General features: G+C 33.8%; 1 protein-coding gene across 1 annotated transcript; it reads right to left on the reverse strand.

The window, feature by feature from the left end:
• Positions 1 to 1,412: 1,412 nt before the first annotated feature.
• Positions 1,413 to 4,672, reverse strand: HELRODRAFT_182730 (hypothetical protein; the record flags this gene model as incomplete). The annotated part of the gene is made up of 4 exons (XM_009033456.1): positions 1,413 to 1,534; positions 2,004 to 2,255; positions 2,610 to 2,738; positions 4,591 to 4,672. The coding sequence occupies 4 exons, from the start codon at positions 4,670 to 4,672 to the stop codon at positions 1,413 to 1,415; spliced, it is 585 nt and encodes a 194-aa protein (XP_009031704.1).
• Positions 4,673 to 12,464: the final 7,792 nt, after the last annotated feature.

Raw genomic sequence — 12,464 nt, forward strand, 5'->3', positions numbered from 1 at the left:
TTCTTAAAAAGCAAGCGCAAGTTGTGCAGCCGTTTTGTTAATAAACGTGATATTTAATAATGATATTGATATATGATATTGATAGAGATATACATACATTGTATATAAAGATTAGATCACACACGCACGCACACACACTCACACACATCTTCAAATAATGACATGTGTTTGTTGTACTTTGTGTGGATAAGAAGATTAGGTAGCAAGCAACTCAATTTGAAGCTGTAAGGTAAGCACACTACTCCTCACAAACAACACAAAGCCGTGTTAGAAAGGTACCTATAAAGAATTTCTTACTGCGGTTTAGTTTCCTATCTTCCTCCAGGTACCTACCATTGTAAAATGTTGTTCTGCGTTTGTATGTTGTTACTTGTTAATTACTGTTGTCGTATTATAAACTAAACAGTGTTCACTTGTTGAATTTGCACTAATAAGCTTGCCTCGGATTGAATAGCGCGGTTCCATGTTTCCAGTTGGATTTGTCTTGTTGTTTAAAGGTCATATGATTGGAATTTTAATGTTACTGCAGTAGCGTCATGTTATTTAAACCAATGTTTCAATTTGTAACATTGGAACACATCGGCACGTCTGTTGATTCAGCTGTCATCTTAACAGTTTTTTTACTGTTTCCATTTTTATATTTCAAGAGGCACCAACAACTCACACAGAACGCATAATAATACAAGTGTATGAAATCATCACACACATTGCATTGGTCTGCATTCGTACACTGTAAGATCCCTGCCAGACGTTTCAACCATTACACCACCGCGTGACCCACGGTAAAAGAATTAGATTTTCTAGATAACGTCAACAAATTTTGCAGCTCCTTTTTTGAAACATCTGTTTCATATTTGAAGAGGTTACACACGGGAGTTTTTATACCTCTAAACGGCGTATTGGAACCCGAGCATTGATTAATACGATGCTGAAAGCAACTTAATTTCGTACTTGAAATTTTTATTCCCTTCTTTATAATTTTTTTCATTCTTTTGCGTCAAAACAGCACGCCGCAGAACGCATACAGCAAACATTTTTGTGCAAGCCCGACCAAACTTACCGGGTATTAAAATTTTAAACCTTCTAAATGTTTCTTCAAAACTTTAAATTGAACGATATACGTAAAAATTATACGAAACTATTTATCGCTCACAACAACATAGAAATTAAGCTACCAAAATAAATGAAATATACATAAATATTATTTACAGCTGAGCCAGTGATGAGCGTCGAATATTACAACTTCACCGCAATGCCCAACCTGCCGCTGTAACTTTATTTAATTTCAACTCATAAGCAATCAAATCTTGCTTGCATTTTACAATTATTGAACAATGAACTTTATGAACTGTAAAGCCTCAAAAATGAAATTCAAAAAGTTTGAACTTTACAACTATGAACCAAAGCATCAACTACCCAAAGGTAACTAGAGCTTTCGCTTGAGGCATTTTTCGCCCGAACGATGAAAGATTCGCCCGATTGCATTCTCGCCCGAAAATAAAAAATAAGTTTTCGGATGATGTTGGTCCTTGTTCTGTTTCCGTGTTTTATTATTTGTAGACGCATCACATCACACCTGCAGGTCAGAGCGCACGTGAACACACGCATCCAACAAAACGTCGCGCCGCCCTTCTTTGTATTTATTCTATTTGAAAATTGATTGATAGCTTCACAAAATTTACGCATCACTTATTTCTCTGTCAAATATGATTTGGCGTTGATAAATTCCATGTTGTTGGTTTCATTAATTTTATATAAAATATTTTGCAAATTTTTCTAGTAAGATTGATTGATCACATACGTTTTTAACCTTTTCAATGACACACAAAAGAAAAATTGTTGCATGTTTTCATTTGTTGGCCACACTGTGAAGACGAGTTGTTGTTGAAACATGCACCAAACAGTACGAAAGACTGGCTGTACAGCCACGGTGTTAGTTGTTGTGGTGGTAGCTCGTTTGTAGTGTGCTATTTATATGTTTTGTGGAATCGAGCCGTAGCCACCTGGTCTGCTAAAAGATCGGCAGTGGTTTCTAAGTAGTGTTTGGCCATTTGGGTGGACCAGAGTTGGGCTCGATGCCAGCACAAGGTGAAGTATCTGGAGCAGTAATGCTGGTAGATACTGCTCCATTGGCAGAAACTCGGTTAGATGGGTTGAGGGTGGGTTGGTATCCATCTGCATTGTCTGTTTGTACTTGGTAGATCGACCAGATGATGTTGTCTGCAGGACGGAAACGCGGAAAACTCTGCAGCCATCTTCGTGTTAGTTAATGGATTAAGTGATCTCGAATGAAATACAAATGAAAGTGAGTGACGTCGTGTCGTTCATTATGTGGAAGAAATTTGTGAGGATCTAGATGGCGAAGGTGAAGTCGATGAAAAGATGAAGATTGTGTAGAAAATTATGATGATGATGAGAAAAAATTACTCCAAATAAAATTTTGGCTGGAACGAAAATTTATCACGTCAGTAACGTCACAAAATGTGTGGCGTCTGATTTTGCTGGTCGACTCAAGTTGATTCGTGTTTCGTCATTCGTGCTATCCTGCGTTCAAAGACATAAAAATAATGACAAGCCTGATGACTTGCAGCCATCCACTTCCTTCCTACTGCCTGTTGGTGCCAAATTTTCAGATGTGATCACAAAAGAAAGTTCCTGAACATGTGCACGTGCATTCCCAGAAATTGAACCATTAGGCTTTTGCTGTTGACGCATCTTTGGCTTACAAAAACTCTTTACTACAATGAAAGATGTGATGGAATTATTAAAAGTAGAGAAGATGCTATCGAAGATGATGACGTGAAAGATAAGAAAATAAAGCAAATGAAAAAGATGTTAGATTGTTATGACAGTCGCATGCAAGGCAGAATGAATTGCTGAATATCACCGTCCGGATGCAGTAGCCTGGTTTGGTTCATAGTTGACGAAGGCGGAGTTATACTATTATGGGCACGTTGGCTTCAGCTTGTAACTGATGTACAACGAACGATGTTTAAAAAAATAACAGGTAATCACTGATACCTGCTGGTCGTAACAATTACATACCGTCTGTTACACACAGCATTAATAAGATATCATCAGAGTAATGACACACATTGTAAAGTGACGTCTTTATAACATGGAGTGACTACTGACCACAAAAAAAATTTTTCCAACGAAGTTCAAACTATGAAGAAAACATGAAAATGGGAAAAATAGTCTACATTTTTTGAAAAACAACATTCATTGACTGTGTGTTTGTTATTTCTATCCATTCTTCTTGTCATCATCATCATGATCATGACGATAATCATGATCATCATCATCATCCTCATCATCATCATCATCCTCATCATCATCATCGTCATCATCGTTAGAGCTATTAAGAGACTGTTGTTTGTTTGTTCGTCGTGGTGTGTTTAATAGAGTTTGCACTTGGCTTCGAACCCGAAACTTTTGCCTGCCTTATCGCTACTCTAATCTGACATACATTTATTACTTGCCATCAGCATCGTCGTCATCATCTTCATCAACATCATCATCTTCATCAACATCATCATCGTCATCAACATCGTCATCATCATCTCCATCATCATCATATTTTTTATCGTTGTTGTCAGAGTTGAACCATTTCTACGATTTGTTATTTTTATTTTTATTTTTACCGTTGTTGTTATTACTATTATTATTGTTGTTATTATTTTCATATCTTACACGCACTCAATTTGGAGTAACAAGAAATATTTTTTTCCATTTATTTACTAAGCATATTTGATGTATTTTCTTCTCAAAATAATATCATCATTACCATCATCTTCATCAATAGCATCATCATCCTCATCAATATCATCATCCTCATCAGCATAATGATTGGTCTCGTCAGTGACAGTTTTGAGTTTTGTTAAAAATCATAATAAACCTAATTTCAATCACAATCTTTCAATTCATCATCGTCATCATCATCATCATCTTTTTTATCATTATCATCATCATCATTATCATCATTATCATCATCATCTTTATCATCATTATTATCATTATCATCATCATTTTCATCTTCACCCATATCATCATTGTCACTTTCGTTACTATCATCATCATAATAATCCTTATAATTATCATATTCACACTCATCATCATCATCATCTCCCTATTGTCCCTATCATCATCACCAAAACCACCATCATCATCATTACCACTATCAACATCATCTCCAATTACCTCATCATTAATATAATCAAACCAATATAAAGCAACTTCTCAAACGCATTGGTAAAGTTAATATAAAAATAAATGATTGATAGATGGATGAATGTGTGGATGGATGGGTGAATAGATGGATGGATGGATAGATGGATGGATGGATGGATGGATGGATGGATAGATGGATGGATGGATGAATGGATAGATGGATGGATGGATGGATGATTGATTGAATGGGTAAATGAATAACAACATCATCATCATTGTTGTCACATTCAAACGCAACATCTATCATTATCATCATCTTCATCATCATCATGACCATTCTTATAATAACATCATCATAATCATAATAAACATATAAGTAAAATAGCATTATTATTATTATTATTAATGGCAAGAACATACCGCTGATGGGTGTGATGGGGGACCCCATGGAGTAGTCCGGTGGTGCCCCCTGCTTCGTCAGGTTGCTGTCGTTGTCCGCCATCCTCTTTTATTAAATTGTTGTTTGAAATTATTATTATTATAATTGTCGTTGTTGTTGTTGGAAATTTTTGTAGGAAATTGTTGTTGGAAAGGTTGTTGTTGTTGTTGCTTCTGATGCTTTGTGCTGCTGTTGTTTCGGTGTCTTCTAATTATGAAAATATTTTCTTTGCTTGTTTATTTTATTTAATATGTTTGCGTTGTTGTCTGCTCAGTTGAAAAGTTTATTTCGTCAAATCTCTGATAGAATATTTCGACACGAACAACAACAGCATTCCTCTGCAGGGATCTCTATTGTAAATAAACGCTGAAGAAGTATTGAAGGTTGTATGGGAGATGCTGAAGGCGATGGAGATAATGATGCTATAAACGATGACGATGATGAAGAGGAGCGATGACGAAAGAATGAATTATAAATATCGCCGGACCGATAACTGAAAATACTTCATCGACGGCTCGTCATGCTTGTCAGCGTTTCTCTGCAAGTTTCAATTGGCAACACTTCTTTGCCTTCTTTCTTTCTCTCTGTTTTTTGTGTGTGTGTGTCTTTTTCACGTTTTGATGTTAATTTATTTTACTTTAATAGTATTCTCAGTACCTTATAATTGTAACTAAATTCATTAAATCTTCCTCAAATAAATAAATTTGACGGAGGTAGCAAATTAATTTAGTCCCCGGTACAACGTCCATTCAATATCTACTCTTCCGTTCATTAGCTAATACTTTAGATGCTGCAACCATGCAAGTTTCAGTGTTCAAACGTTTGCTATGATACGATGTGATGTTATGTGATGTGATGTGACTGACGGCCCACCATCTGATGACGGGTCAGACCTACCTTATTACCTTCCTTCCAAATAAAGAATGCTGTAAGCTGCACCGAAAGAAGTGCTTGTGCTTACGCGTATCAGCGAGTATACATACGTACGTGCCTAATATTACATACATGCATGCATACATGCATCCATACATACATACATATATATATATATATATATACATACATACATACATTTATACATACATACATGCATGCATGCATGCATACATACATACATACATACATACATACATACATACATACATACATACATGTTTGTCGGTTCAGTGTCACTCATCATGTTTTGGTTTTAACATACATACATACATACATACGTACATACATACATACATACATACATACATACATACATACATACATACATACATACATACATACATACATACATACATACATACATACATGCATACACACACACACACACACACACACACATACACACATACATACATACATACATACAACTCAACAGAGACTACCCTGCTGTATGTGTTTTCAGAATTGTTTACCGCTATTGAGAGACAGCATGTTCCTTTGGTTACAATTCTGGATAAGAGGGCGGCTTTCGACTGGGTCGACCACAGAATTCTTTTGGATAGATTGGTTTTTAATTTTGGAGTTTCTGAAACTGTTTTTAAATGGTTTGGGTCGTATTTATTGGGGGAAACGCAGCAGGTTCTGTTTGGCAATAAATTATCAAATGCAACAACGACGTCATCAAGGGTCTCTGTCTTTGGGCCTATTCTATTTATTTTATATACGGCAGTAGTAATTAAAGAGATCGATAGTTTTGGTTTAAAGTACCATGCCTATGCCAATGACATCCAAATAATAATCAGTTGTAAACCGGAACTACTCAAATGTGAAATTCACAATCTTGTTGAATGTTTGAACAATGTTGATGAATAGATGCCAACAAACCGTCTCAGGACAGTCACATTTCATTCCTATTGGCACTTGGCAGCAGTTGTCAAAGCTTAAAATTAGTTCAGTTGTGGTAGAGGTTAAAAGTATCCAATTTTCTGATAAAGCAACCAATCTAGGATCTATTCTCGACTCTAATTCAACGATGAATGACCATGTAAAAATGCTAACAAAATCATGTTCCTTGCAGTTACGACAATTAAACAAAATACGTAAATCTCTAAATAAATCTACAGCTCAGTCGTTAATACAAACATTCATACATTCACGACTAAATTACTGCAACAGTTTTTTACGGGTTGCCGGACAGATCGATTGCTACTCTCAAGTCCATTCAGAACCGAGCAGCCAAACTGGTTGTGGGTAGTTTGAGGTCTGACCAGATGACATCGATATAAAAAAAAACCTTTATTGGCTTGAGATTAAAAAGAGAATTACTTATAAAATAATTTGTGTCACATGTACAGGAATTTTCACGATCTGCTTCCAGAATATCTGACAAACAAAAATAAAAGAAAAATTATTTATGATGAGTGGTTTGAGTCTCATATCAGATGATGGTGTTTTGCACGTTGTTCCTGGCATTCATCTACAGACAGCATCACGAAATATCGTAATTTAGGTACCGGTTGAATAGAACAATCTGCCAAAGTCACTTAGAATGCGAAACCTCAAACTTGAAAAGTTTAAGAGGAATTTTAAAACTCAATTATTTTCGCTTTAGTTATATTGTTGACATTAACTAATCAATTTTGAGGTTTGTTTTGTTGATTGCCTCATGTTTGATTTATCTTTGCTATTTTAACCGCAAATATCGCTTTTGACAGCCTTAACTTTTGATTAGTGCTTTATAAACTTGATAATAATAATAATAATAATACATTTTTCAATGGTTTGCAGTTACATACGCATTCTTGCATGTGTGTTTTTATGTGCCAGAATACAAATAAATTTGATGTGCACAAATAAAACTTTTATGGGCTCATATATTGCTGGCGCATGGAAGTTATGGGTGTGCCTGGTTATTAAAATCCTAAATATAGTTAATTCTTACTATATTTTCAATACTATCCTTTTGTTTTTTTTTTGTTATATATTTGAACAACATTTAAAAATAATAATGAAATAAACATTGTTTGGACGTAGTAGGAATAATTAATTTCTTGAAAACTGCTTATCCAAACGCTTGAAAGGGATGAATAATTTTATAATTTCATTCAAAAAATTAATAAATAATTACTATTAAATAATTACTACATAATCACATATTTTTTTGAAAGTTTATTTATCAAACAGGTCAACAACTCAAAAACCCTCCACTAGGATGGCGCGATTACGTTTTGGTTATGGTCTGGTCGTGTTATGGCAGTTGCTAGGTACGCGTGCAAAGAGATCTCTACTTATCATATGGAATTTCTGTGATGCGTGGTTTTCAAGCATATTCAAATACTCTGTGTGTTTTTGTCGTTGGTGCCTCTGAAGCAAGTGCACGGGAGAGATTGACTTGTAACCTTTTTTTAAACTAAATTTAACTGAGCCAACATTTTTTGGATCACTGATAGGCTGAGAGTTTGCTTGTTCGTGTCATCTTATTTTCGACGCTGACTTCCCTGTGGGTGGGTGGGAGGGTCGTGAGAAAATCGTGCAGTGTGGCAGTGGACCGGATCCATTCTGATGTTTTCTCTTTTCTTACAACTGTTCAGAAATCCGCTCACATTTTATCCGTTCAAATTTTGTTTTCATTGAACACTCCCGGTATTTTCGTATTATATTTTTTTGCTTTTTATAAATTTGTCTTTTAATCGATTGGTTTGGTTTTAATTTTTTCAGCTTCAATTTTTGTTACTAACACTTTAAAGAACCATAAAAAATATTTCCGTGGTTTATGGAGGTCTTTAAAAAAATTTTTTTTTTAAATAGTATTAGCCGATCACCAAGAGATCTTGCTTCGTTATATGTTTTACCGTTTGATATAGTTTTGTTTCTTCTTTAAGAAATTTAGGCAAATTTTGAAAACACAAAAAAAAAATAAACAAACGTCGCTTGTGTGATTTTGCCCATGTCTGAAGTGGAGAGGTAGTGGTGAGCATATTCAAGCATTAATAACATTCACTGGGTGAAATCTTTCATGTTGCCTAAACATTTGCCTAAAATTTGGAGCTAAATATTATGTAATAGAAAATTTTAAATTTCTTGTTAACTAAAAATACGTCATTTAGTTTACATTTACAATTTGTTTACATTAAAAAATCATTCTCAATTTGTAAAAAAAAATTTTCGTTATAAGAACGTTTATTAAATGATGCTGAATGATTTCCTTTAATAATAAACAAAGCCACTTTTTTGCTTGTTTCCATTTAATCATTCATTTATTTCAATCATTCGTTTTTTTCAATTAAAATATTATTTTGGTAGTCTTATTATTTTTTTCGATAGCATCATCATTTCTAAGATTGAGGTCAGACAAAATGTTTCTTTTGTTATGTTTTTTCCTTTTGTTGACTGCAGCTTTTTCTTCATTTTTTTGAACGATTTGCAAAAATGTGCAACAAATCAATATAAATATGACGAATAGGTACTTGGGTAACTTAAAAGTCTTTGTAAAGAAACATTCTTCGGACATAAACGTAAAAGTCTGTTCTCTCTCTTTGCCAAAAAGATGTAAGATAAAAGAAAACGAAACTAACCAAAGAAAACTGCAAACAATCAAATTATTGAGCATACAATACAAAACAAACAAACAAAAAATATTGCGTACAACAGCCCGGCCAACCAAGGCATTGATGACTGATGCTTTCATCTTTCATGTATGTTGTGTGTACAATCGTTTGTATGCACAAAGGTACGAACTAGCACACACATAAACACACGGATACATACATTATTGTACATAGCAATTAAATAGAGTAAAAACAAATCAATTTGTCCTCAAACTCTGAAAATGATAAATTTTTCGAAAATAATGTTAAAATTGCAGAACACAGTAACATAGAACATTTCATGTATATTCATGGGCGCTGGCTCTCCTATAAGATGCTCATAGCCGCAATCAATGCGAGAGGAAGCTGAACATACAAGACTCTAAAGATGAAGTGTGTGTTTGTATGCGTGTGTGTGTGTGTGTGGGGAGGTGTATCGGCATGTATGTTGCTTGGGTGTCTGTGCGTGTATGTATGTGTATATGTGTGCGCGTATGTGTTTTTCTTACCATGTGTGTTTATTTGAATGTGTGTGGTGTGTGTCTGTATGTGTCTATTTGAGTGAATGTGTAGATAGTTGTGTCTAGTCTATGTGTTGTATATCACCGTGTGTGAGCTTGTATATATGTATTCGTTTGTATGTGCGTGCGCGTGTGTATGTTTGTTGGTCTGTATGTAGGGTTGAGTATAGTTTTGTATAATCTGGACGCATTTGCGCATTTATGTATGGATATATATATATATATATATATATATATAACTGTCAGAAATGCAATTCATCAATAATTGCATATATATATATATATATTTATATATTTATATCTATATATAGTATTGTATGAATTCTACCAAATTGTTGGCATTAATCAATTTAAGGTTTGTCTCTTCAATTTTCCTTACTAGAATTTTATGGAAGTTGTTCAATTAATTGAAAGCAGAATTATTATCCAAGTTCGTCATGGAAATTTAATGAAACTGTTGTTATCCAAATTCATCATGCAGATAGGCCCAATTTCGATTTTTCACAAATCATCTTCTTTGCAGGTTTGGTTTATATAGTTTTTTTAAACTTTGCATTGTTTAAAAAAACTATATAAACCAAATATGCACTGAAGATGATGCGGGAATTGGTTCTTAAACCTTGTAACAACGTGATGTTGTTTTTACCTATTGGTCGCGACACCTCAATTTGCGTTTCTTGGTTGCAATAATTGAGTTGTGTTATCTTATTATGTTATCTTACCCTACTGACGAGTCTCGTCTGGCCTATGGCGGGTAATAATATATATATATATATATATATATATATATATATATATATATATATATATATACATTAATCTTGTTTTAATCCTATATATATATATATATATATATATATATATATATATATATATAATGCAGCAAGTTATTTAACGTTACGTGCTAGTCAGATCAAAGTTATCTTGTTTTTAATCCTGTTATTATTTGTACTTTTCAAATATGGTTGGATGTAAATGTGTCAGGCTGGACAATCACAGTATCACAGTTACAACTCTACAATAACTTTTCTATTTTGATAATGACTTTAGTGCAGGTTTGATGTGATAAACATTAGATATTAATAATACATTTTATTTTGGCTTTTCAATGATTTTTTCAATAATGCAGATCGAAATTATGCAAACAAATTAATGATGGGAAACAAAATTAATTTCACATCAACTAACATTTTTATGCTGACGTAAGAAGTTTCATCTCTCGTGGAGGATATATTTAATCATCTAAAGTTATTATTAGCCCACAGTCATTCATTAGATCAATCATCATCACGTGACACATCCACGTCATCTACTTCGTACGCATGTTAAAATTTATTTCTCCCCGAGGTTGAATCTGTTTATTTATTGGTGTGCATGCCTGTTCAAACAAAGAAAGTTCGGCATACTTTTGTCTTTACATGCGTTTGGTTGAAATTTATATTAAACGAATTTTGATACTTACATACACACCACAGTTCAAGTTCCTTGTGTTGGCAGAAATGCAGATAAAGTAGCTACAGATAAAGTACAGATATTTTATATGCGCAAAGTTGGAAAAAACTTGAAAAAACACGTTTATAGCATTTATATATATATACATAACACACACAAACGCAAATCAACAAGACAAAAAATCTCCATCTAATCAATAGCTTGAAATTAACATATTTTTTGCCTCTGCGTTAGGACCGCAAAACACTAGTTTTAATAAAAAATAATCTGAAATAAGCAAAACAAAGGTCGCCAACACTTAAAAAAACCAAATATTGCCATATTAATACTGATAATTTAAACGATAAAAACAATTAGGAGCCTTTACTAAATAAGTTCTTGTCTAAAGCATTCACACCTGTATATCTTACCCAGCATGTTTATAAATATTACAAATAAATTGTATTAAATAAATTGTGGAATACATAGTCAATTTATCTAATAATTAAGTGTCCAAATGTATCTTCTTATCTAGGGTTGGCCAGGGCTTCATGAACCACGGGTAGGTTGAACCAGTTGGGTAAATATACTTATTTATAACAAATACCGGTAGGCGTTTTATAATTATAACTATTAATGCGTAAACAACTAGCTGAGTTAATCTGTCAGGTTTATGTCTGCAAATTGTCAATTGAATGTCGCTTATGTGAATTTGCCGATTTCGAGTAATTTTTAGTCGTTGACGTGATAGTACTTTAAAACTTTAAATCAATCAATCAATCAATTAGCTTATAAAGCGCTATTTCCGCGATGTTCAACAGCGCTCCTCAATGAATTTTGAAAACAGATGGGTCTTGAGATCCGCTCTGAACTTCGCAAGTGATGGAGAAATAGTTAGAGAAGTAGGTAGAGAGTTCCAGAGAAAAGGACCAGAAAAAGCAAAAGCAGATTTGGCAAAAGAGTGTTTAACACGAGTTAAGAAAAAGCGAGAAGAAGAAGACGATCGTAAACCGGGGCGTTTAGGTTCAATTAATATATCTGATAAGTACTTAGGAAATAATTTAGATTGAGACTTATACATGAACGTGCCAATTTTAAAAATTATTCTATATTTTATAGGTAGCCAGTGCAAGAGAACAAGATATGGAGATATATGAGAAAAGAAAGGGGCACGAGCAACTAGACGAGCAGCAGAGTTAAAAGCTTTACTTAAAGGATAGAGTATAGAGTCAGGAAGACCATAGTAGAGCGAGTTACAATAATCAATCCTAGATAAGACTAACGAAGTAACAAGAAGGAGAAGAGTAGGATCATCAAGAAAAGGCAAAAGTTTTTTTATTCTACGTAGATGAAAGTAAGAGCTTCTAGCAACACTATTAA

This window comes from Helobdella robusta, assembly GCF_000326865.2.
Source record: "Helobdella robusta unplaced genomic scaffold HELROscaffold_91, whole genome shotgun sequence".
Classification (NCBI taxonomy): Eukaryota; Metazoa; Annelida; class Clitellata; order Rhynchobdellida; family Glossiphoniidae; genus Helobdella; species Helobdella robusta.